The sequence below is a fragment of the Aptenodytes forsteri genome, unplaced genomic scaffold, assembly GCF_000699145.1.
Source record: "Aptenodytes forsteri isolate BGI_AS27 unplaced genomic scaffold, ASM69914v1 Scaffold203, whole genome shotgun sequence".
NCBI classification, from domain to species: domain Eukaryota; kingdom Metazoa; phylum Chordata; class Aves; order Sphenisciformes; family Spheniscidae; genus Aptenodytes; species Aptenodytes forsteri.
The window spans coordinates 195,288-223,147 of NW_008794160.1; the positions used below are offsets into that span (position 1 = coordinate 195,288).

General features: G+C 39.9%; 1 protein-coding gene across 1 annotated transcript; it reads right to left on the reverse strand.

The window, feature by feature from the left end:
* Positions 1 to 691: 691 nt before the first annotated feature.
* On the reverse strand, positions 692 to 26,717 carry PCSK1 (proprotein convertase subtilisin/kexin type 1). The gene is made up of 14 exons (XM_009280677.1): positions 26,712 to 26,717; positions 26,307 to 26,411; positions 22,751 to 22,861; positions 20,357 to 20,503; positions 19,823 to 19,899; positions 17,613 to 17,701; positions 13,403 to 13,575; positions 10,898 to 11,110; positions 9,617 to 9,717; positions 8,399 to 8,632; positions 6,769 to 6,926; positions 4,640 to 4,773; positions 2,659 to 2,820; positions 692 to 1,143 (listed from the first exon to the last, which is right to left on the reverse strand). Exons 1-14 carry the CDS (start codon positions 26,715 to 26,717, stop codon positions 781 to 783), a joined length of 2,073 nt encoding a protein of 690 aa, XP_009278952.1. The 3' UTR covers positions 692 to 780.
* Positions 26,718 to 27,860: the final 1,143 nt, after the last annotated feature.

Sequence of the window (27,860 nt, forward strand, 5' to 3'; positions counted from 1 at the left end):
TCTTCATTAACTACATACAGCCTAGAAAGACTAGGCTCATAATTCAGGCACTTCACTTAGGTAGTTAAAGTCAGGTGGTGAGAATGCCATCCCATGGTCTGGGATGCCTCATTTGGGGCTCTTTTATGTTAGTGTATGTCTGTCTGTAGTCTAAATCGTGAATGACTTCATCAGTGTTCACTGATGCTCCAGTCCAAATCCAGCCCCCCAGCTGCTCCTTTACGGGAGAACAGAAGGGTAAGGGAGCATTGTTGTCTGGAGAAGGAACAAAAAGCCTATGACGGAAGCAGTACTGGCTGCCAAGTGTTAAATCTGGAATAAATGCTAAATATAAGAAAGACTGCAATATTCATTACAAATCCAGGGATGAGAGTATCTCCCCATAGCTTTGGCAGTTCGATTCAAAACTGCTTGGTAATTCAGGTTTTGAATCCTACTGCATGTTAAGCGAATAGGGTGGAAGAATAAGTAACGTGAAAATTGTTTAAAATAGAGCATTAGGGTTTTCAGGGGAATACTATTGCATTTCATGCCTGAGGGGGCAAATCTACTCTGATGGTAATAAAGAAAGGCTTTGAAAAAAGCTATTACTAAAAAGCATCAGTTTACTGCCTTATCCTCCCACACCCGTTTTTTCCCTTCCTTGATATTTGTATTAAATATGAAGCAATCAAAGCAGCAATCACGCAACTAGAGCTTACGACAGACTTAAAAAAAAAAAAAACCTACAGGTGGGGTGGGGAGAATGAATATTTCCAACTCAGTGCCATACCCTATAGTTTAGTTTCCTTCATTTATAATATCAACCAAGGCTTGCAGCAGTCTATCATCTCTATGCTTGTATGGTTTGGCATTGTAAAAAAGATCAACGTAGTCACTGTACAGACTTTCTTCTGAGTCTCTCAACTGGGAGGGCTTGTTTAATTTTTCGAGGGCTTGATAGAAGTGTTCATATGGAATATTTAACTTCTCACTTGCAGTCTTCTTTGGCAGTCGCTTCTGAGCCATCTGTCTGCTAAAAGCACTTTGCAGTAAACGTAGCATAGCCTCTGATGGGATTTTATCTTCTGCTTTGTCACTGCTACTACTGGTGTCTTCTGTGACTTTGGGTTTTTCACTCAGGTTCTCCTGTGTGGTATGGTCCTAGAATACAGATTAGCATAAAAGAGGTTAGATGTCAATGAAAAACTGACTGGATTAAGATTTGCTCTGATTAGTGATTTCCATCTATGTATGGGTAGATGCTATTTTTTCATTCAGGAGCCACCTGGCATCTAGAAAAGAACTAGACCATTATATACCAAAACAGACCATCAAAAGGACTATATTGTATAAAATATCAAATCCCCCCACAACGTAGGAAGTTATAAATTCAGATTCCACATTGGCAGGATACAACATGTCATTTTATAGCAGGATTTGTTGCAGTCTTAAGAGATATATCTGGTGGTACTACGGGACACCACTCCTCAGCGGTCTAACTGAAGGAAGCACACGCAGTGGTGATGGCAGCTCTGATTGTGCCACATACCCTTGTGAAAAGGACTAAACCAGTGCTTCCATATAACCTTCTCTGTAGATGATCTCACCTGAGAAAAGACAGTGAAGTATGGCTAACGGGTGGCCACGACATATATCTTGGAAACCTTGGAAGACTAACACCAGATACAGATGTATAGAGAAGTTGGCGAGAGGCATGATCTCGTTTCAACGGTGCCCATTATGCCTCCCATACTGACACAGTAGTATGTGGCTGCATAGCTTCCTCATTTACACTAGGATTGCCTTTCTAACTGAACACTCATTTTGTCTTCATCTGGTTTTTACTATGTCCACCAATCTTCTACTACAGTACCCCCTGAATCCACTTTTACTTTCTTCCAATTTATTTTCTTGCACATGGCTGCCACACCTGCGGACACTTATTTAATGTATTTAAAGACCATAATCATGCCTCCCTCAATCTTCTCCTTCATAACCTGGTTGAGGAAGGTTAATCTCTCTATACTTTATGGACATCCTGATTACTTAATGGGGAGACAAATTGATGTGATGTGATTAATAAAGTATTCCGAAGATGTTGACATAATCAAGTATTGTGAAAATGTACAATACTACCATCCTGTGCATCCAAAAACCCACTGTCACTCTCAGAAGCCTGGAGTATGTTTAGAGCACTCTTCCTGAAAGGTAAAGAAGGGGTGACAAAGGAGCTAGCAGCAACAGATCCACTTAACCAAACCTTCTGAGTCAGTGAGTCCCTGACTTTTGTCATGTATTTTGTTAGTAACTTCCTTCCAAACTCCCTGGAAGCACTCCAGCAGGCAAAGCTCCTTTTGGATGCAACACTTGTTCTCAATAGAATTACATAAATTTAGTGTGTCTGTCAGAGGCGTATCCCTCCCTCCTTGTACCACCGAACTGCATTAGCTATTGAGTTCACTGCTCTAGTAGCAGTATCTTCCTACCATCCTAAAACCCTCAGATGTTGGCATATGAAAACAGAGACTAATAAAAGTATCAGTTGTTGACAGGGACAAAATTACAATACACAGCTCAGAAGTGGTCAGGGGCTAGATGAAATTAACACAGAATGAATATGTGTCTTCTTACTAGGAAAAAAATATCATTTTCTTATAAATTGAAAAATATGTATACCTCTACAAAGTCCGTCATCTTCTCCACTCCTCTTCTGTCATTTTGCACAGCATTGTAGGATGTGTATACACGTGGCTGCTTCATGTGTTCAGGCTGGGTAGCAGTGCCATGCAAAATCAACTTCCAATTTACAATCCTTCCTTCATTTTGTATTCTTCTGGACTAAAGGACAAGGATGGCATTAGCATAGGTTCTCAGGACATACGAAGAGGAAACAGGACACTTGATCGTAAAGCAGACAGAAGTGACTAAAATAAATTATAAGGCTTTCAATACCTAAATTCAGACAATGATTTATAAGCACCAAAAGATTGATATATTAGAGACAGGGTATATCAGAAAGTGGGATTTAATACAATGGCTTAACTACTCCAGATATTCACATTATTAATTAATCATGTAAGCATCAATGGAATTTTGTCATAACACAGAATGCTAAAAATTACCGAAGTAGTATTTTGTGTTATTAGTATTTGTTCACTAAGCCATTCCTTGGCAATTTCCTCACAAAAGATACCATTGGAATAGTAATTCGGAGTAATACTCTGTAGTGGTGTACAACAGCAATCTGAAACACAGCTTGTGGAAGTGAGCAACAAATGCTTTGTCCATTAGTTTTGGCAGCAGTATTTGAATAGTGGAAAGTGGAAGAGACAAGTACAGAGAACACTGAAACTTTGTTTTACCAAAGCTTCTTTCATAATTTTTGCTCAGTCATTTAGGGACTGAAGATAGCTGCTGAAGCTCGTCTTTTCTAATAGAAGTCTATACCAAAGTTTACATACACAACTTACATGACAACTAAATTATGAGTAACTCTGTACGGGAATCTGTGATTCCAGTTAGGGTCATTAATGTGAAAACTTATTTCAGGAAATCACCAAACCCTACAAGCTGAGGAAAGAGTGCATTACCTCTCGAGGACAAAAAGCTTGGTTTATTGTAAGTTTCAGGAACCTCTCACTTGAAAATGGAAAATTAGGATAATTACAAACAAAACGCTTTTCTCAACTTCATTCCAAAAAATGCACTATATTAATTACAAAGAGCAGGGTATCTGTAACCGTGGGGTTATCTATAAGCCTGCAGTATTAACACTACACTGTTGATAATAATATTTACTTCTACTGCCTTGTCCATCTGCTTAGTACTTGGCATTATCCTCCTGTTTACAATTTGAGGCCAATAGGGGTTGGAGGCTCAGTGTCTGATAGGAAGCTTTCCGTTTCTGGCAGGATCTGACCCCTAATGACAAGCTTATTAACAGACAACTTCAATGAAATTCTCCAGAGATGAGTGTGCTTGATCACTCGCTCTTTGAAGAGAATGATTTTTCAGTTGCCTATCAAGCAGCTTTGTTCTGGTGTCTCACTGTTGTAATCCATATCCCCAGGTGGTTTTAGTAAACTTATTTATTTCATATCTGTAGATTTCTTGGCTTTAATCCTTAAACATTGTTCAGCAGTAATTACTCTAAGAAAGAAGTTAGGGAAAGGTATGCATCAGAATAGGTCTCTGAGGTCACCAGAAATTCATTAATTCAAAAGGTTTTCAGTTAATGAAAATTATGCACATGCACTAAGAGAAGACTAGATCTATCCTGTGTTCTTTTCTGCAGAAAAAACTAATTTGCAATTAATCATATGTTAATTCAATTACATATTTCACTTCATGGATCACAGAAAATTGTATTAAGTGATTTCTTACAGTGACATATAATGTGTGAAAAACATAGGCATGACATTTTTTTTTGACAGGTACATGTCAGTGAAATGAGGATGGTCCTTTGCATTTCTGTAAAGAACAAGAAAATCTGACCCTCTCTTTTTTTCTTTAATCCAGATGGATATTTAGTGTAAATAAACTCGTTGTAGCTTGCTTAATGAGAAGACTCACTATTCAACATGCTTGGTGGTGGTTAGTGATCATTTTATCTGTCTTAGCTTTCAAACATAGCTAGTTAACATACAGACATACTTACCACATCAGTAATTCTTAAAACCCAGGTTCCTGTTGGATTCTCTCCCCACGTGTGAACAGACATGAAGTCCCAGTTCTTAAAGCCATTGGGAGATTTATCTCTCTCTCTCTCAGCCAGTAAGACAGTGCTGGTCCCTGTGTTAGTGCAAGATCAACAGTAGTGACTGTTCATACATGTCTGCTTTTACTTTTCACATTGTTCAGCTTGCACAATATCTAGTGCATAGGTAACCTGGAAAATACACTATTTAACAGTGGCTTATGGAACAGGAAACACGCTATTTCTGATCAGTGGTTCCTTTAATTATTTTCACAGCAGTATTTAAGAGCATAAGAACTATCACATTAGGTCACGATAAAAGGTACATCTTGCTTAGTGTACCATCTCTAACACAAAAAAGTAGTGGATGCACATAAAGAAGCGTAAGAAGCAGAGGTCAGGCACAACCAGTATTTTCCACTGATAAACAGTTCAGGAAACTTCCGAGATGGAAGTTTTGAAGGCAAACCAGCTCACGCAGCATTGTGAAACCAAAGCCTTATCCCGAATTAATCACTGTGGGGTTTTTTTTGGTGAGTGGATGGAAATTGTTACAGCCTGGAACTCCAACAGGGTGAAAAGCATTTGCATTGTTATTATTATTACAAAAATGCTGCAGTTCACAAAGTATTTCTGCAGCAGAAGAGATTCTACTGCACAGTAGGAAATTTGTTGCGCTGGTTTGCATATAAGGAGAGAGCAAGGAAGCTATATTTACATAATAAGGAGCAGAGAGGCCCCAGGGAGCCTGATCACAAGCTATAAATATATTTAAAGGTAACACCATAAATATAGAAAAGTAGTGACATACATTTGGTAGTACCGTTTTGCAGGAAAGTGGAAAAACAGCAAGAACTAAGGGAAAGAACAGTTTAACCATGATAGCAACATGATACAATAGTGGAGGCAGCAGCACTCGACTAGTGCTACCTCAGCTAAACCCACAGAAATACATACAAAGATGAAGAGCATACTACTGTTGTCAGTCTTTCAAAAAGGGGTGTTTTTCTAAGATGAAGCCATGCTTCCTACATATTAGCAGTAGAACAGTGTCTTGGGAGGGAAATCCCTCTATAAAAGTATAATGAGAGTTACTGTTGCTGTCATCTCCATGATGTACCTATAGACAGTCCATATATTTACTCCCAAACTAAAACTTATCTAAGACGAGATTAAATTTGAAAATACCACCTAGAGTCAAGGGTAAAACACCTCACAGCAATATTGCTCCCATAAGAGAAAAGGTAAACTCAGAAAAGGAAGAATTAAGGTTAGACTTAAAAGGAATCCCAGACAAGGTAGGGTTTGGAAGTATACCATATGTACAGTACCTTAACTCTAGTGAGGTCCTGCAACAATTATATGAACAAGGTTCTACTGGTTTATTATCTGTGAATTACTAGATTAGCCTTTAATATCAGTAAATTAGATTAGCATGATGTTTAAATTCATACCTGAAAGCTTGTCTGGTTTTTCTAATGATATCAGTTGATCTAACAGATCTTACTTTCTACGAAGTTGTTTAAACTCATTCTCCTTTCTTTTTTTTTTCTCCTTATGGTGTTATTTCAGGGCATTGTCAAGACAGCTTGCCATATTCTAGCACGTTTAGTATAGTTGTACTAAGGTGCCTAACAGAGACACTGTGGTTTTAAATACACCAATGGGGAGAGACAGTTACATGAAATATAGGGAGTCAGACACCCTGTTTTCCATAAGTTTGTTAAATCACAGTAAGGCTGATAAGCACTACTGAACTATAATTTCTTGTCTGCCAGGAACTCTCAGTTTTTACAGGTCCTGTTGCCAGAACGAAAACATACTAGAAATGGTGCCTTCATTTTCTGAAGTATGATTTTCAAACCTCTTCTCACAGAAATAACCCAGAACACGTGAAGGCTGGAAAGGGGTTTCAGAGGACGAGTTCTCTAGTCCCCAGGATGCTTTATCCTCACACCTGTTGGAGGTGACTAGATTTGCCTAACAATAGATTTAGCTCTTTTTAAAGCACTGAAGAACACAGAGGTGGTTTTTAATGAAATGTTACACATTACAGCAACACAAACAAAGCATGTCTTTGCCTCCTGTACCTGATGGAGATTCCAGAGTGACATGAAGATCACCTCTGCGGGAATACTCAATTGTTGCCTCAAACTGCACATGCTCCAGAGATGCAATGGAGTTTTCTTGACCCTCACAGGCTTTTGTGGGAATTTCAATGACGACTTCCTCATTTGCTCTTAATAATCTGGCAAAATTACAGGAGTTCTTTGATTACTCACAGAGACTTTTGATTCTGGATCATTATGTGAAGTGCAAATGACACATTCAACGCCCATTTCAGAATGATGAGAAAGGAAGAAGTAGAGACAAATTCTACATTCTTTTTTTTTTTCATGCTCCAGTAAAAACCATGGGAAGTTCTGGAAGCATAAAACAGACTTGTGCAACACACCCTGGAAGCAAGCAATCAAATTTGATAATCAAGGGTTTCTGTCAACACTTCATGGTCCCACAAAAAAACAGTCTTTGCTGTCAGCTACATCACAGGACTGTATCAGACTTATACTTAGTTCCCTCATTCAAATATCCAGAAGAGCTGTTATCATGGAGTTAAAATACTGCAGCAGGCACAGCCACTTTCACCCTTTGTAGTCAATGCCATCTCAAGAAAAAAAAAGGTTACATCTTTTGTACATTCTCTGTACAGAGAGCTACTGTGCATAGCTTTCTCTGCACAATTTCCATTACTTCTAATGAGATAGGGGTATCTAAATCTCCACATAAATAATTCTAAACTCAGAATCTTGCTATCTTTGTTTTTATAATGTAACAGAGGACTGCAATAAAAATACATAAGCAGCAAGTATTACATACATCAGTACTGGATCAGCACTCTGTGGAGAGAGCTCATAAAAGCAAATTGATAGTAAAATAGCATAAATAATAAGGTTACCAAGCAGTGACACTCCAAAACACTGTAATATGTTTCCACAGACAGGTTTTTGGTGTACTCACACAGTATAATTTCGATCTTTGAAATAGCTTTATTTTTTCTAGACAACAAATCCATAAGTGAATGAGTGGAGACAAAAACGGTGTGGATATCCTTATTGATTAACCAGCTTAGTGACTAATTATAAAACTTACCTGTATGTTGAGCTCAGTTTAGGCTCACTATGCTGGGAGCACTTGTGAATGTGGCTGCTAAGTCTTTTCAGTCAGCCTTTGAGACACTTGTGTTTCATAAGAGACCTGGTACAGATGTGACTAAAGCTCAATACATCACCTTGACTTCAACATATACTACGCCTGTCACAGGAGAAGAATTGCTAAGACCGATTACAGATGTTGTTTTAAAAAAAATCCCTGGGACACTTTGGTATCTTTTTATTTATCTTCTGATAGCGGTCTAAACATTCATATCTTATCTGATCAGGTTCAGTCTCACAGTATCATCCATCCATACACTGGCTGCACAAGCAGACATAATAATTTTATTCTTTGTTAAGGCTTCATGCTAGTAATTTTCATCAGTCTTACACTAAAAAAAGCAAGCAAACCAACACTGCTTGCCTGCCCCTAAGGAAGACAGTAAGGCAAAACCAAATGAATCAAAAGAAATCTCTGAGTCTGGTTCAGAGCAATCTGTGCAGAATACTATCCTCCAGGCTTTATAAGACAGACATAAGCTTAGTTACCGCTAATGCAAATTCTTACCTTGGTTCAAAGCTTTTGTCTTTCACAATACACTCTCTCTTTTCTGGTACACCTTTCCATCTTTTGGGATCAGCTAAATCTACCAACGCATTGGCATTGAGTAGTCCAAACCCAAATCGGCTGTTGACCATCAGTCCTGCTCCGTTCTTTTTCCATCCTGGATTTCCAGCCAGTGGATCGTATTCTGAGGTCCACACTACCAAGTGCTGCATATCCCTCCATGTCAGATTTGGGCTGTTGAGAAAATGTTCCTGGTTAATTGTTTCAGGGCTATCCGTCATTTTTCCCTCAATTACTAGTCTGCAACAGAACATGCTTTGAATGTATATGGCACCCCATTATTTTAAAAGATAGAACATGTCGCATGCTTATCCTCACAATACTTCTCCAGGTATACAGGATTTCTGTGTAAATGAAGAACGGGTATGTAGGAAGATTAGAGTCCAACTCTTCAAAATTATTCAGGCATTTAAAATTAACTAGCAAAACTAGTATTTCCCACCAGTCTTTATGGGACCTGGACTTTGAAAATTCACGGGGTATTTGATTCTATCTGTGATTAACTCTACCCTTTAAAATATGGCCCTAAGTATCTCGGCTTATGTCATCAAAGGAGTATGCAATAGAAACGGAGCTGAACCTACACCATTCAAGTACTAAGCCTAAGCCCTACCGCCTGAAGTGTTTCTGTGAAAAAGCCACTGTCCTGTCCTGTTCTTTTTTACCCTCTCTAAGTCATACATTCTGACCACCAGCCCTACAGGATCTAAACCTGCTTGCTCCCTGCCTGCTCTGACAGTCAAACTTGGGTACCTTCCATTCCATGTCTCATCACTGGCAGAAAAGATTCTGTAAATTGACTAAAGACTTAATTTAAACTCCTGGAATGTATTGTCTTCAAATTATGTTCTCCTGATACATGTGCAGCCTCACTGCTTTTAAGTGCAATTGACCAGAACTCAGTAAACAATTGTTGCCAATGCACAAAATGGACTAAAATTCCTCAGTCATCACGTTTTACTTACGTTGGTTCTGCTTTGCTAGGAAGGTATTGAGGCAAGTAGCTGCTTATTTTTGTCATCAGGCTGAGCAAGTCCGACTGACAAAAAGTGGAGCTGCAGCATGAGATGGTGCCACTTTCAAAGAGATGACATTTCAGGAAAGATGGTGGGGTGGCTGAGGGAGAAGAGTTTCAAAGGTAATTGTGTGACATCTTACTTTGCTTCCAGCGCTAGAGCAAAAATTCCTGCTGCTAGTGGTGCAGATGCAGAGGTCCCAGTGTGAGTCTCTGTACATTCATTGTGAAGATCAGCACTTGTCTGACAGAAAAAACAAAAAAAACAGATCGCATGAATAAACAGTTGTAAATACAGTCATATCCACACTCACAAACACAACCATGTATCCTTTACTCAGTGCGTATTAATACGTTCCTCACCAGCAGAAAAAGTGATGGATGTTTAAATCCATTCATATTTCAATCCACTCTTTTTACTTCAACTATAATTTTTGTATCAAAACGCTTTGTGTTGGAACAAAATACTCCCACACTGAATATCTTATTTTATCCTAAGGTTTCACAATAAGTGTTTCAGGCTTACTGGTGAATCATAAAAACAGATCATTGTGTTGGGCCTAGAACATTTGAAATTACTGCTTGCTAGAAAATTACTCATAGGATTAGTATTGGTGTTCTGCTCCCTCTTCAGCAGAAGAACTATAATTTGCAATGAAACACGTGCTTTATTTGGAAATTAAATACCAAACTCATCTGCCCATGTATCTACATCTCAGCTATGAAGAGAAGCCACTTAGGAAGGACTGATCTCCTGGCTAACTTGGAATGACATTGTTTTAATCCCCATCAATGTAGTTTATTGAAAAATTAGCATCCACCAGGGCTGAACAAAAATTATAGGTACTTCAACATTATTTTATCAGGGCAATTTTCTTCAGTACAAGTTATTTCTTGCACAGTTAATGAAGGCACACAGACTGCTCTGCCTGCTTGCTGAGTACCTTTTACAGGTCTGGAAGCACTATTGTTCTGTCGTAAGTGGGAACTCAGGGGCTGACAATCTTACAAAAGCTAATGGCAAGGTATATCAGAGGTAGTGACTCATATGATACACTAACTTCACAGGTTCTTTTTCCTTTTACTCTAAATCTCTCTTCATCTGCCCTTTCTGAAGAATGGGACCATATCAAACTTCACGCAGAGACCTCTGTCATACACAAACAGCAGACAAATTCAGCATGCTGACTTAACTGCATTGAGACAATGATTTTGTTTAGCCATTGCTTTACAGTAGAAGATGTTCCAGGAATACAATCACTTTGGGGATTACAAATCCCTCACTGTTTCAAGGCAAAAGCACTAAGCATGTAACACATAACATAAAGCAGGCACTTGAAACCAAGCATTTAAGGGCTCTCGCTTGTTATTTGCATATATAATACATTTCTATGTTTGTTCTGAATCTGGTAAAAACAACCTACAATTCTTTGGTCAGTATAATCCCCACTGCTGTATGCTGTGGCCAGAGTTGAAGAGCACTTCTCTGCATACCAGGGAGAAAGGCCTTGCTGAGAAGCACTGCTAATGGAGATAGTGTAGATACTATCAGTGTAACCATCACAGTCACAGTTGTCACCCTGACGGCCTCCGTTCCCAGAAGCCCATACAAAAATGGAGCCTTTCCCATTTCGGCCCTAGAGAAAATGGAAATGAGTGGTTAACAAAGAGATTTCAGTCTCCGTAATGTATTCTCAACAACTCCTCCCCCCAAAAAAGCCTAATATACCAAACATTTTCAGGTAGAAAAGGACAATTTTCCATAAGAAGACTGAGACAGAGGCAGAAGAAACAGCTACTTTAGGAATCCTACTTCACACCCTACAGTACATCTCTTAGTTTGACTGGTCTAGGTTTAGTGTTCCAGGTACAGCAACTTTCCTCAGAATAGGGTTTTAAATTAAAAACAGAGTCTGTGCTCAACAGGTAAGTTTTCCCACATGCTGATGTTCTGGCCCTAAACATTTCTAGGAAAAACGATCATTTTTTTAAAGAAACTGCAAGTTTATCAGGGTTTATTTCATTTGCCTTTCCTGTAATCACAGAGGTATGGGTAAGCAGTATGAATGATGAACATGATATGACTTTTCCACCAATTTATTTTTTGTAAGGAAGCCTTTCACGGTTAGCATTCACTTGCTGAAACACAGTGAATCAGCAAGCACATCCAACTGAAAACCCTCCCTTCTCTTACAAGTCTGTGGGCCAGCACCACCAGTCTCCAGACATAACCACGTTCACTCCTTGCTCTGGTCTCCAGTGTGCAATGAGGGAGCAGCAGCTAACAACTGGTGCCGACAGCTGACAGCATGTAAACCATCACAGCTATCATAGAGGAAACATGTATCACCCTATCCAGTCTTAAGCTGTGCTAGTCCTTCAGAGGAAAAAAATCCATTTTGTGTGAAGATCGAAAGTTCATACGTTGTTCATTATTAATATATGTGCATCCACTGGAAAGAGCAGTTGAAATACAGATTTTTATCATCCCACTCAGATGAGATCTGAAGTTATTCATGCAAGTGCCAAGACATTTACAGCACTTAAAACATTAAGAATAGAGAAAAGTAAGCTGTACTCTTTGCGATACAACTGCTAAAATGGGAAGGACAAGCCACGTCAATTACAGATAATGAGATAGTATCTTCCTTTGAGGATAAGGGTTGCAGCCCAGAAAAGCACTGTTATATGTAAACACCTGCTTTGATTTCACTTAGAGTGCTGCTAACGCCTCTCAGATGCTTAATGCTAAGCATACGCTTAAGTGCTTTACCAGGCCAGCAATGAAGGCGTCAGGGATGAAAGTCATCGGCAACCCCAGCTCTGGCTGACTTTAAGCAGAATGGAGACCACCCAGATCCTTGCAAAAGGAAGCCTGACAAATTAATAGGTAAACTTGCTCCCCTTAAGAAATAAAACACATTGTAAAAAAAGATATTCTTCATCGAATAACCTGCTTTTTCAGAGTAAGACCACTGAATGTTGGTTCCCTAATTATTGCCTTTAACCCCCCCTCTTCTCTTGCTGCCTACCTATAGATTTAGACCTCTGTTTATCACCAGCCCACTCCTCTCGGTCTCCATTCTTCCCTCAGAGTACGTTCGTCAGCTGTCAGACTCTTCTTTCTTCTTCTCTCCTTCTGTCTGCTAATGTTAACTGCCCTTTTTCCAAAATCCTCTTTCTCTTTGCTTCTGTCCTTCAAGCATTCCTCCATTTCTCTCCTCTCCTGTCTCTGATTTAGTCTTCCTCACTATATTAGTACCTGTCCATCTTTAGATCTCTTTTCACCTCAGTGGCAAGAGCAAGAGCAGTTTATCAATACATCCCCGGTAGCTCTCAGTTTGCACCCTACTTATCATCCAACCAGATCTAAAGAGGATAACATAAAAAAGAGCTGTAAAAACATTGTTTCCAATACTCTTCATCATGCATTTTTACTGTCTTCATTTTAATTGAATCATGATATGCACCAATTTATAAACTAATGCAATTAACGTAATACAAGCCCATCCACAGGGTGATAAAATACATCACTATTTCACACAGCAAAATATTCACAAAGCAGAAACTTTGTATTAAATTTTATAGGCTTTCAGTGCAGAAATCCAATTACTGTTCAGTGCAAAACAAGCAGCAGAGAAGGGTGGGGGTAGGGCGAGACAAAGGCAGCAAAAACAAGGATGGGAAAGGAAAGCTCATCTGTGGAGAATGGCAGCTTAAAACCAGCTTAGAAAGCTCTAATGGTGCTTTTTTAAAAGTCCTGTTCTGGCTGGTAATTTCTCTGACGTCTACTATTAAAATCTATCTCCTCCTTTTCATATATGTTTGAGCAAAGAGAGCACAAACCATTTTCATTTCTTCCCTTATCAACCATTTTAAAATTCTGTTCTCTGCCACATTTTATTGTATCTTTCTCTTAAGTATCGTACCTGTTTTATTCCATACTCAAAAGCCTTCTGTGCCAGTCTCCCAGGTCCCTCCACAGTTTTACCATCATCGTTAGGGCCCCAGCTTGCACTGTAAATATCCACGTGTTCTGGATTGAAACCAATTGAACTGGCTTCAATAGCATCGGTGACTATTCCATCCAGCATACGTATACCTTAACAGAAAAAACCAAGCAGCCTGGATTTACTTTCTGTTCCCTCTTTTTTGTCTTTGTTAACTGTTTGCAAAGTTTCCAGCAAAATTAATCCATAACTATTGCAACCACAGACTACTGCTGTTCATATAAGTAATACTCGGGACAGTTCATGTCAGTGTTAAACAGTACACTTACCCTTTATTTGCAGGGCTCAGTGCTCTCTACAAACATTAAAAAAAAAACCTCTTAAAATCTTGGTTGCCTCTTACTTACTTCTTTCTCTCTTTCTACAGAGAGCCAAGAAGATGATGTTTTGTTTACTGTTCCTGCTTTTTCTTATTGCATTGAGCTCCTTCTTGACTCTTTCTTCCTCTCTGTTAAATCTGTAACAAAGTCTTCTCAAACTGCTAGCATGTCACTAAAATTAAATAGGTTTTATCAACATTACTTTTATCATCAAGAGTTCTAAGAGTTTTAGTTCAAAGATGTACTTCTGAATATTCTGACTAAGACACTTTGTCCTCACAGTCATTAAGGTTTTGCTGTTTTTGTGATGCTGCTATTTTACTAGCTCTTCAATCTTCACCACAAAAAATTCTCACTGTTGTTTTACTGCCACGTTTTTTCTACTGTGGGCAATCCAGAGATGCTAGAGATATCTAGCCATTAACATTTTATTAGGAACTGCATGATCTAATCTTCTTCAGAGCAAGCCTGATCTCAGTGGTACTTAAAATTCAGTGGCAGACAGCAGTTCATCTGCACTGGATCTCTCGCCCTGCAAATCCCTAGCTCTGCGGTAGGACTGCTACCACTGTCCAGTGCTGGAGGAGGATAGAAATAGCAGAAGTCTGGCAAAATTCCCACTATGGCATGGCTCTCCCAGCAACAGCAGCAATATAAGAGCCACAGCAGTCAGGATTCAGCCTGTGTTTTCAAGCAATAAAAATGTCTGTGTTGTCTTGAACTTGGCAAGTTAGTACTACAGCAGCTGCACCATTACTGGCAGTTGGTGAATTATGAGTACTCATTTTCTAGTATTTTCCACAAAATGGGGATTTTTCCAAAGCACGGCAGGCAAAACGTGGTCGTTCTATTAAAAAGAAAAAAGAAAAAAAAAAACAACCAACCTCGCCCTTACAGCTCAGTGTCTTGTTCTTTTTTTTTTTACTATCAAGCAGGAAAAAAAAAAAGACTGTAAGCATAATTCTTTTCCCAAATGGCTGGCCTCTAAGGCTCGTAACACTTCTGAGATAAAGCCGGGCTTTATTATGTCACATTAATTAGTGGCAAAAACAGACAAAGGAGTTAATCCGCTCAACCACTGTTACTCCACTATCACTTACAAAGCTGGGAAAGAATCAAGGCATATCCTGTTGCCTCAGGTACTAAAAACACCACTTACCCTGGATAGGCTTAAACTCGTAACATTTTGAATACTCATTTTTCAGTTGGCTCAGAATTGTGAGATTCTCTCATACCAGCGCGCTGTGAGCAAAGATCTGCCTGTGTGGAAATGACTGCAAGCGCCAGGTGCTAGCTTGCAACACATAATGAGATACTGGGAATGCAGAGAGTAGTGTACCGATATTTCCCGCAGAAGAAGACAAAGCCAATTCTGCAGATAAATTATGTAATAAGGAAGAAAACAAGAACACTGACAACACACTGATGAAAATAGTTCAAGAAAAAAAACCGCTGTCTTGTCTTTGTGATGTCCAAAAATCCTGCTTGTTTAAGTCAACTCAGGGATTTGATGACTGCAGTGGTATTTCCCTAAGCAGACTCCAATTATGTCCTCTTGCATAAACTCTTTCCTATTCTTGCACATGCTTGCTCCCATCATCAGTCCCACAAAATCAAAGGGCAAAGCCCAAGGTAATTTCAGACACATACATGTATCTGCCTGGCAGAAGGCTATTTTTAGCAACACGTCACTGTGCGGGAACTCTCAGCCCAGTCCTTTGTAAAATGGAGCTTCTTAATCATTTGATTTCCATGGCAGCACCAGAGAAATATTGTAGCACAGTGCTATGGTTAGGTATGCATGAATATATATTCACTCTGCTTTACTCCAAAGGTGATCGATACACACATTTCTTAGCTCTATGCAGAACAAGAGGTGACTGTTAAAGGACGCTGAAAGGTGTCACTTTGAAAACTGGCATTAAGAAGTATTTGTTTTCACACAGTGCACAGAAAAGCCTATGGGATTCACAGCCACAAAGTACTGAAGAGACTAACCAGGGGTTCAGAATAGGGCCAGGCATGGACATGACTAGTGAGAACACTCAGGATTATTTAAGTCAGTATTTTCATGGCAAACAAAAAATTTTCAATGGAATGTTTTGTTTTACCCCTCAAGGCAAAGTTAAACCAACCTCTGATGCTGAAGGTTAGAGAACAAGGTATTCCAAACGTCAGGTTTCTTTCCCTAAAGCAGCTATTGCTGACTATCAGAGAGAAGGCATGGGCCGTGGACCACTGGATTTATCCAGTATGGCAACTGCTACAAGCAAACAGCCACTTAAAGAAGTCATCCTGAACTAATGTCAAATAGCAGTGTGCAATGCATCATTTCATGGATTTAAAAAAAAAAAAGGGGGGGGGGGAGAAAAAAAGCCTGTGAAGAAATGAATCCTGTATAGCTTGGAACATCAAAAAATCCTTCCAATGTTTAGCAGTGTGCAGTCACTCCAAATTTATCTGAATCTTTTGAAGGCTTCCTCTATCTTCCACTCCTCTTTGAACACATTTTTGTTACGTCCCTATCTTAATCAGGCTGGTCATATGTAACAGCTCACAATTTCTTTCAACTTTTCTTTCTCCCCCCCCCGCCCAGGTATAAGCAGCTTTCTGGGTAATTTGAATTGCTGGACTGCTTTTCCTCCTCTTATTTTCCTTTTCTAGACGAATCACCCCACACAGCTCTGTAGTTTGCATTTGCAAGTGAACACACAGCATATGCAAATAACTATGGAAGAATCTTCTCTGTAGATGCAAGTGCCTTAAAATATGGGCACAGCGGGAGTTCAGGCATCTTTGCAGCTTCATCCATTTTGCCCTGCTTTAAAAATTTGGCATCTTTGTCTTATGAGTGAGATATTTTATTCAAACAAAGCATGACAGCATAATGCATTATGGCAAAGGCAGACTGCAAAGCTGACACCTATGACAGCTCAGTAGAGTAAATGGGACCCTACAAACATAAGACTGAAATGGTGGGAACGGCAGTTATGGGTGTCAATTGCCACTCATCGTCCCATTGTTTAAAAGGAAAAAAGAGAGTAATGGAAAAAATAGGACTGTACAAGTATCTTCCTCTGTGCTAAATAACCATTTGCAACTGATACTTTGATCATGACTATTTCATAAACCTCTAATCGATTAAACTTTTAGTCACCGCTTCAAAAAAAAAAAGGCAATATTGATTGACAGGCAAGCAAGACTCTACTTATTTTCAAAATTAACTTATGATGATAGTAGAGAAGTAAGCTGTTGAAACAAAAACCAGAGCAGTTTGAATATCTTGACTGACATGACCTTTCAAATGTAATTGTGTAGATGAAAACAACATGCTGCAAGCAAGGGTGGGTATAAATTTGTGTATTCTTACTTTCACTCTGATCAATCCCTCTCCTCCCCCATGCCACCTCCTTCCAGGATAACCAATTATAAGAAGGGAGTCCATCATTCCTTAAAAGATACAGTCTTGTCTCTGGGTACAATATAGGTTGTCGATATTATTATCATCATCATCATCACCACCACCACCACCTACATTGTTGTTGCTGTTGTTATATATTCTACCCATATTCAACTGATAACCAAATTCCAGAGAGTATGCTGACATTCAAGAAATGATGTCATATAGATGTAACACTGTGCACTATGGCCAGACAGGATTTTGTAGCCTAATACTGCAAGATTGGTGTTTTCTGAGAAGGACCAATCATTCATATTTCAGATTAATGGTAGCTGAAAACACTCAGCACTTCACATGATCTGTCTGGTTTCCATTCACATTGGACATCTAATTATTTTCGTTTTCTTACCTCCAACTTTGGAATTGTAGGCTACTCCAACTCCACATTTCCTGTTGTTGGCTTGCATGGCAATTTCTCCTGCACACCGTGTCCCATGCCTGAATAAATACAGTATGAATAAACACCACCTCGTAACATCTTTATGTAATGTACACAAAGACTCATCAATGACCTTCTTGATTTGGTGGAAGTCTTCCTTTAAATGAATGCAATGCAACTATTGAATAGCTTTTTAGTTGTATTTACATGATACAAAAATACTTGTTTCGCTTAGGCTTCAATCAACATAATTTTACCTACTTAACGATCAAAGGATCATTGTGATGAGATGATAACTACCTAATCTAAGTCACACTGAAATCCGTAGACCTATTAGATACCAGTATTTCAGTAGAGTGCAAAAGTAGCATAAAATTATGGGGCTCAGAAGCTGCTAAACTTCTCCAAACAGAAATATGATACGAGTCTTTTTTAATCACACATTTAGATACTCTTTTTTTAATGACTGCATTTATTTAGGATTTCAGAAAGTTAGCCTTTAAAGTATCCTCACCATTGCTAAATTTTTCTTGTAACCAACTATTTTCTATGCAATTCTTTTTTGCCGTAGGTGATTCTTATTCCACAATACAGAAAACCTTCATATAAGTGTAATTGTAAAAGAGTTGTATTATTTAATACTACAGATCGTTATTCAATGAAGTGTTTGAATGCTTCTGGGCTGAATTCCATTTACTTATTAATAAAGATTAGAGGTAATACAGGTAGATTTAAGAGATAATGTCGTCGGAACAAGAGGATAATGGCTTCTTGCTCTTAAATAAAGCTGTAACAAAGTAGAAATGTAATTTTTCAAATGTCTTATTCATGGGACATTCATCCTTCGATTGATTGTTTATTTCCCCATACACTGTTTTATGTTGTACATGCTATTGTATTGTCTGATAGACAATAGGGAATCAGTGCATCAGTTTCTTACTGTATCTTTATTGAGTAGCGGCATGCCTAATTGGTTTAAGAAATTGACTTCTTCTGTGTACCAGCTTTTAAAGAGGTCCATTCTCTTCTCTTTCTGATGGACAAAATCCCTCCCTGAACTACCATGGATACACCTAGGTGCAACAGACCCATCAAGATGTTCCACAGAGTATCAAAGAGGTAGCTCTAGAGAGAAAATCTCTCGAGAAAATTCTGGAGAAAATTCCACAAGTCCACTAAGTGAACTGACTGGTTGTCTTGTGTTCAAACCTTTTGAAACTTCCTAGGTTATTACCTTGAGGACATTTAGGCCAAACCTGCTCTAAATAAAGCTTCCATATGCCTCAGAAGAGACAGAAAGATTGTCCCAGGAGTGAACGTAACCTCTTCCAGTGTCTGACCATGTGTCACACCCATGTGAGAGGAGGTCAGAAGCATCACTTCACCTGTGATTGCCTGGACTGAGCTAGAAGCTATTCTATCGGTCCAAACGGTACTGCCAAAACTGAAAAACAGCATCCTTAGCTACAAAAGCTGACCTGAAGGGATGGGTTTCTTGGTAGGTTCCTCTAAGACACAGTCTCTTCCAGAGCCCTTCATAGAAGACATATTCTTTTAAAATTCTCAGCGCAAAGCAGAGAACTGAAGTCAAAATCTGCTTAGGGAGGTATCGTTCTAGAAACACACACGGTGCCATGAACAGATTGTTCCCTTCAGCTTACAGAAACATATCAGTACCTTACATATACAAAGATAAGAAGAAATTCAGGACATTATAGGGAGATTACAATTATGAAGCTCTTCATCTGGGAATTTAATTTCCTTAGTTTCCAGTGTTTCTGCCAATGGTGCGTACAAATCTTTGTGCAAACTTAAACACAGGAGGTTCCTTCCGAACATCAAGAAACACTTTTTCACTGTGAGGGTGACCAAGCACTGGCACAGGTTGCCCAGGGAGGTTGTGGAGTCTCTCTCCTTGGAAATATTCAAAAGCCATCTGGATGTGGTCCCGGGCAACCGGCTCTAGGTCTCCCTGCTTGACAGGGGCTCAGACCAGGCAACCTTCAGGGGTCCCTTCCAACCTCAACCATCCTGTGATTCTGTTATACAAATTCTTCCTTTTATTATATTATATAATTGTCACAGGGGACATACATAGATATTTCTGCATTTGCATGTTCTAACACACAAATTAATAACATACTCTTTTGTTCTCTTCATACAACTGTGAGGCTACTCACTTGTTTTCATTTGTTGGGTCGTATCTAGGAAAGGGATCGTTATCGTTGTCATTGAAATCGTAACTTGCCTTTGGATCCTACATTAAAAAAAACATAATTAATTCGGACAACTAGAAAATGCATTTTAAAACGTGTAACAAAGTGGGTTCTAGAGGCTGTATTTATTTATTTGGTGTGCCTCATGTTGACAGCAATCAAGTTAGTAGAATTTGATGGGCATTAACAATTCCATAAATTTTTCAGGGAGCTTTAATAATTCAGCATTAAACCACTGTATACAAACATGCCTGGGAACTAAATCCACTGAGGGGAAAAAAAAAAACCCAACAACAAAACCACCCCACTATCATTGCCAAGTAGCATTCAGCTTCCTGTGACACAGACCAGGTTCCAAATCATGCCTAAGGCAAATATGTCAGTCTCTGTCCTGCAGGAGCTGACTTACAGAACAGACAGCACGCTGGAGAAGAGTGTTTGTATATCAAATTTACAACCGATTAATTTATTCCATAGCATTCTAGTGCCAAATCTTACATAGTTAGCGTAGATGTCAGTGTGATTCCACTCCAAGCCATCGTCTAGTACTGTGATGACAACACCCTTGCCTGTAATCCCTTTCTGCCATACAGGAATAACATGGAGATCCAGTTTGGGCAGGGATGGAGTTATTCTTGTATCTTGCTGGGGGACAGAAAGGATTAAAATATGTCAACATTTTTACCCATTTATACTACACAGGTCCAGAGTCATATTTTAAAGGTGCTCTAAACCATCCCAGCCTGAACTTGTATATTTTGCTCAAATTTTGCAAAGATAAAACAAAAACTAGTTTCTTCAAATATTTGTAGCACTGAAAGATTTACCCCATTACTTGAAGATCCCTGATCTCTCCAAACAAAGAGCATCTTGTATTTATTGGAGGTAGGCAACAGAAACATGGGAAGGGTAGGGATCTACTGATGAACCTTGGAACATTGAGTTAATAATCAGACCTGCTAATGTTTGGTCTTTTCACTTGATGAGAAGCCAAGACAATACCCCACAGTACAGTGAGCTGCATTTTCTCCAAATGTGTTTTCTCCTTTGACGTTCAAGTTAGCCAGAGCAAAATAATTAATGGATAAAACGATTAAGGTAGTCGTTTGGTTAGGAACAACTGTGCTGAATCACAACTTTCTGTTTACTACCCTCATTACTGTTCCTGTGGTAAATCAACTGGAAGCATGAATCATCTATAGCCCTCTCTTCCACAGCAAGTTCTTTGAAGAGTAGCTCCTAAATGGGTCATTTTTCCTCTCCAATATTAAATGTGCAGTACGTACATCTAATTTAGAAAACTTGCTTATAACCCCCATAAAAACACAGATGTAAAAAAAGCATTTTCTTTCTGTTTCTCTGTGCATAATTACATTAGTTGATCGCAGGTTTTTCATTTCTTTGTTTCCAAAGGAATGTTGCATACAATATGAGGCTTAGAAAAAGAAATTTGTTACAGGAATGACCTTTCTTTCATTTTATGCTTTTTTTCCTAACTGTTGCTGTTCAGGGAATTATTTGAGGTTTCAAGTTTTGTTCTCTAGAATCCATCAAATAATCATTTTTTCTGGTGATGTGTGAAGGTACCCTGAATAGAGCTAAAAACTGTTGCCATCAAATCATAATAATAAGGTAATAATAAGTTATTTACTACATGGCAAGGAACATATTTTGGAAGAAAATATTTAACACATTTATGCATTTAATCAGAAAAAAAATCAACGTGCACTGAAAGCAAGGGTAAGCATCATGTTTCTGTTTCTCATGTGGGAAAACTAGAGGGAAAAGAAAACCACAGAAAGGTGGGAAAAGGAACTATGTCTCCTGGAGAGCAAGACATTGCTTTTTTCACAAAACTGCTTTTTTGAACTCTGTATGTGTTTGTGCATTTGTCCAATACAGACATCTCGGAAATTTCCTGCTTCCTATTGGAAACAGGCAAAGAAGCAAACAGATATTAAGCTTCAAAGAAAAGTTGAATTCTTGAAGATAACCATTTTTTATGTTGAAAAGAAGTCTGCAGGGATCTTCACAGAAATATTTTATGCTACATGGTTTATAATTTATTTTTCCTAGCTCAAACAAAGGAAAGAGAGGGCAAAACATTATACAAACAGCCTAGAGTTTGGTCTGTTTTCTCTAAGCTGAACTGAAGAAGAGAAAGGTATTTCCAGCCACTTGGGCCACATTTGTGCTTGACCTTTCTTCTTGATTTGTTATACTCACCTTTAATCCCATCCCTATTCTGAGTGAAAGCAATGAAGCCTAGACTGAAGGTACAGCTAGATGCATAGTGGAAATACAGACTCTCAAAAGAAACCGTATAAAACACAAATGATCGACTATATTTCTGAGTTGTCACATGCAGACAGAAACTACAGAGCTCAGGAAATTTCTTTTCCTTGAGGTTTTGAACATGTGAGCTGTAGAGACCCTCTTCTACTTAAATGCTAGTCCAAGAGGCCGAAGGTGCTTGTCACATGCACATGTATGCTTTTGTTTTCGTCTGGAGTATGCACTTTGCACTACCAATTTTAATAAAGAAATACATGGCCAGCTTCAGACATGGTAAGGGACTTCTTATACGGAAACAGCAAATATATTACCATAAAGGTAGCTTTTAACTGTTACACTGCTTTCTGGTATCAATCCCCATCCTAAGCAGCAACCGAATTGGCTTTTAGAATCTTTGCACAAATGACACTTCAAAGAAAATAGAACGTTGCCTGGAAGTATTATCACAGAGATCTCTCATTTTTATAGCATATGTTAATGAGAGAGACTCTTCATTTACTCCCTTCAGTGCAATCACTCTGACATGAGTGAAATAATACAGCTGATACCACAACTGAAATTCACCATCCCCAGTTCCACAAGGAAACAAATTCTTACCAGATACCACTGCTGATTCCACATAGGATCATTGAAAAGATTTTCTGCTGAGTCTCTCACGGTGGCACGCTTAGTTCGCTTTTTTTCATATTGCTGCTCTGCCCATGACACCTACAATTATTTGTATAAATATGACAAGTGAGCCTCTATAGGTTAGGACTTTCTTAGCCTAAAGGGTAAGGGATTTCCTCACACAGCAAAATTTTGATGCCTAAAGCAAAATGAGCAACGTTTGATGCAGAGAGGATGATTATTTATACTGTAGTACAGTGTACTTTGGGGAAGAGGACTTGGTGAAATCACGATACTACAGAATCAATTAATAGAAAATCATTAAGTACAAGTTAACAGTAGAACTCCTGTGAGTGCCACACAATGCAGGCTTTTATATCAAATGTGTAGTATGGTTAGAAGGTTATCTAAGCAGTGGTGGTTACCAAAACAAGCAAAACCACAGCCTGCTTCTTTCTCCTACCTACATTTTAATGCCTATCTATTTCTATTGGGAGTTAAAAGGAGAAAGATTATCTCTGGCTTTAGTCTAGCAATCATAATGATGCTGTTACTCATAGCCCCGCTGGACCTTCAAGGCTCCTTCCCAGTGGTGTTTTGAAGTGTGATCCATTAGTAAGCTATGAATATTGGACTAACTTCATCACTGGCGTAATTCCACTTAAGGCAACTGAAAGCCAAAACGCTTCAGCATGTTTTGCTAAAGCATCGATACAATGAGCTGCATAGCATTTGTGCACGGACACAGCATTCTCTAACTCACTAGGTTGCATTTTAAAAGTGTATCCCACTTCGTTTCCCTGAATACATTACTAAACCCTGTTCAAATCAAATCCTGATTCTGATACCTCTCTGTGTGCTGTGTGCTCCTTTTGGAAATGGGAATAAAATGTTACTCATTGCTAGTACTCGGACGGTCACTTTGACACAGATCAAGTCGGTGCTTTTCACCCCAATTTCCAGATGAGAAAAGCAAGCTCAGGTTCAGTAGATTGCCAAGATCCTGCTATAAGCCTCAAGTAGAGGATGCCTTGGATCTAACCTCTTGCTTTAAAAGTCTGAATAGATTTCATTATTTTTCTCTACTGTGATCCAATGGCTTTATGGTCCTTACATCTAACGCCATATATGAAACAGTAATGAGTGACTCAGAAATCATAATGATAAAAGAAGTAGATTTGATTAAAATACGATTTTCTAGTGAGAGCCTAATGAAAGTTCACTGCAAGAACAAAAACCCTTAAAAATGGTAGCTACACCAGGCATGTTTACTGAAAGCTCTCTAATACTATTCCCTTTGCTATATATTTAGTGCTAAAACACCCACAAACCTTAGTTAGTCATAGAAGACGAATATACACATGCAAGTATAAGTATTTTAAAATGCCCTATTGATACCCAGGGCCATACATACTTGTGCACAGGTTAGAGCAATTACCTTTATCTCTCTTCCCTGCCCACAGCAAAGCTTGGCCTCTTCATCACCCAACAGTAATTAACAATTGACAACTTCCATGCTTGTTATTTTTTTCAATGTGGACAACTGCACTGAGGGAAATGAGCTGAAACTACCAAGCACATATGTCAGACCAACAAGCCAAATGTTTGTCACTCAGCAGCTGGGTGAGGTTCCAACCATCCACCTACGGCAAAAGCTGAAGGCCCTGTGCCAAATCTCCAGTTGCTGATATATAAACCAGGGAAAATAATCTTGATTCAGGTCTCTTGCAATAAAGTAGATTTGGAAACTAGTGTAAATACTGGAGGAAGTTAGGGAACCAGATAATTATATCCTTTCAATAGATTCCCAGCCTTTATCTGGTTTACAAGAAACACTGGGACATCTATAGGAAGCAGATAAATACTCAGATTAGAGCCAAGTTTTACCCCAGCTTTCACACTTAACATACCGTAAAATTCATGAAGGCGTTATACAAACAAAAGCAGGATTCCCTTCTCTCTCCCTTTTTAAAGATTGAATTTAAATCTTTTCACATGGGCTGCTGCTGAACAAGAGTAGCTCTTTGGAGCAAAGGTCCATGCATAACTACACAGCATTACATGATTGCTTTGTGTTTATATACTTACATAATGACATAATTACATCTCATTCATTCACATAGTCAATTTGCATACTAGATGGTAAATAAAAGGGAAATTGGAGTAAATTTAGCAAATCACCTGCAGCACTTTGAAGCTCTGTTTCTGGATCTAAGTCTGCAATAATGTTTGGCAGTAATGAGTGTAACACAATTGCTTCCATTCTGCTTACGACATTAGAATTTGGTATATTAAACACGGTTGTGCTTCCCTGTGCAAGAGATGCATTTGATGTAATAAGTCAAAAAAAGGGAGGGACTGCAACCAAAACTCTGTTCCTGAATATTGTACTACGATGGCATTGAACATTTGATCATTGGTATGAGTATAAATTAGAACACTAATTTACACTAAAGCTGTGGTTTTGAACATCCCCAGTTTAGAATTAGTTCACCTACAAGACTTTAACTGTTAAACCAATGTTTGCAAGGAGATAGATGGGAGTGTACAGTTTTGAAACAGAACAGGCAAAACAAATACCCTGTCTCACCCCCTCCTTTAATTCTTCTAGCTGCACATAGAATATCTCCTCCTAGATGACATTTGCATCTAAAACCTCCAGATAACCAATTACTCGTTCTCAAGTGATTTGTCCTTATATGATAAACTGCTGGTTTTCACAACTAGGTTACTTCATGTTTCGGACTGCTCATATTTTTACAATGATTGCTGCAATAATGCTGATTTGGAATTCAAATTTCATTGTCCTGCAATTTGCCAGAAACTGTTTTTAAGAGGGGCTGACAGCATTCTGGTCTGTTCCTTAAATTTGCCACCCACCCCATTTTCTCAGAAAGTTTACAAACAGACATGCTCCTCTCTTAAATAAAGTCAAATAAATGGGGAGTCTGCTTCACCAGTGGATTGTACCTTAGAGCCCTGGCTCTTCAGTGTGCCTGTTCTCTGATTGCAGTGGCATCCCAGTGTACCAAAAGACTGCAAGTCTAGAACGTCTGATGGATCCTCTGAGAAGGGGTTTTAGCCCATCACAGAAGAAGCGAATCCAGCAAAACCTCAGCCCTTTTCCCCTACATTTTTTTTTTAAATATTCAGTCACTTTAAATCAAACGTAATTCCCATGGTAATTGCACAGACACGGCTTGATTAAATTTACTGCATCTATGGATTTTTACTTTGAATCGAGCCCTGTGGTTCCTCATCCATATTTTCATCAGCAACACATCAACATCTGAAATTCCAAGCCTCTGCAATGCTGCATATCTTAAATCTTAATTTGGAAAGCACTTGCAAAAAATATGGTAAGAGAGGGTCAGATTCTGCCTGTTAATGACAGAATAATCAAGTATTATTCAGCACGAGTGTGGATGGCTGAATATATTAGACTTGCAAAATGAGGAAAGCCCGCCTGTGACCTCATTATAATGCTAGCAATAAGGAGACAGCATAAACAGAGGGCATGAAAAGGAATAAATGTAACACTCACCCGCTCATCATCAGAAAGTCTTTTAGTAATATGAATGGCACTTCTTCGAGACCGTCTTGGATAGCTTTTACGTCTGAATAGGTAGTGATTTTTGAGTGATCCAATCTGTAAGACAGAGGCGTACTTTAACTATCGAGAGATATTTCCCCACTGCAAACAAATATCAACAATCGCAACCTGACCGAATTCATTCTGCTTAAAAGAGGAAAGAAAAGAGCAAGAAACTAGCCTTTAGATATTTTAATCTAAACTGAAAAACATTCTTCAGGTAAGAAGTGCTTATCCCAGCCTGTGTGCTGCTAGAAGAAATTGGGGGAATAATTTCATTTAAGCTAGTGAAGTAGCAGTCACCACTACTACAGTACTCAGTAATGTAGTACTTGTAGTAGTGACCAGTATACTCACGGACATACCTTGACACGGTCACATTTCAAAGGACAGGTTTTATGTATGGTCACGCGCCAGTTTTATCTGCTCTTCCTGGGGTTCAGCTGAACAGGTGTAAAAAAACTTCACGAGGCTTCAGAAACCTCACTGCAGGGTTTGTTTGTACAGGCACCTACTGAACTGGTGTTTTCACTTGCGCAGCAGCTGGTCACCCGGAGAGCTGGGTGCACCCCGTCTGCTTTAAACACCCCTCTTCCCCACGCAGGGGCTGTTTGACATCGGTGGGGGCGAATGGACTGACTCCAAAGGCAGAAAGACCAAACCCACAGAGGTGGGATCACACCTAGGTTTGAGAGTCTGAAGAACACGACCATGCCTGGGACGCGGGGCCGCCCGTCCTGCACGCCCGCCTGGGCAGGAGGCTGGGAAGGGGCTGCCCGCAGCACCGGGCCCACCCAAGGAGAGGTGACCTCCACCCCGCTCTCAGCCTGCTCCCGGCGGAGGGCTGCGGGCCATGGCGCGGGTGGGAAGCGGTTCTGCGGCGGAGAAGCGGGGTCCCCAGCGCTGCCAGACGCGCTGCCTGGCACAGGACCCCCGTCTGGAGGTGGGACGAGGCTGTTACCTAAAGGCGGTTACTCATCCCTGACAACGCTGACGTCACGGCATCCCAAAAAAGCGCCAGGAGGGCCTGCTGGAGAGAAGCCCCGCGATGGCGATGGAGCCTCCGTTGGGGGGGTGCGGGATGGCTGGGGGACAGGTCGGGGGCGGCGCGGGCCCGGAGCCAGGGCTGCCCGCGCCCTCCTCGGGGAGAGCCGGGTCGCTCTGCCCAACCCTGCCCGCTCTCCTCTGAGGGAGCACATGGGTGCCTGCTCGACCCTGCCCGGTCCCCTCAGGGACAGCGGGGGTGCCCTGCCCGGTCCCCTTAGGGAGAGCGGGGGTGCTCTGCCCGACCCTGCCCGGTCCCCTCAGGGAGAGTGGGGGTGCCCTGCCCGACCCTGCCCGGTCCCCTCAGGGAGAGCAGAGTCGCCCTGCCTGATCCCTTCCCGGTCTCCTCAGGGAAAGCCAGGCGCCCTGCCCGGCTCTGCCCGGTCTCCTCAGGGAAAGCCAGGCGCCCTGCCCGGACCCTCGCAGGGGGAGCCGGGGCCCCGGCCCCACCCCCTCACGGTG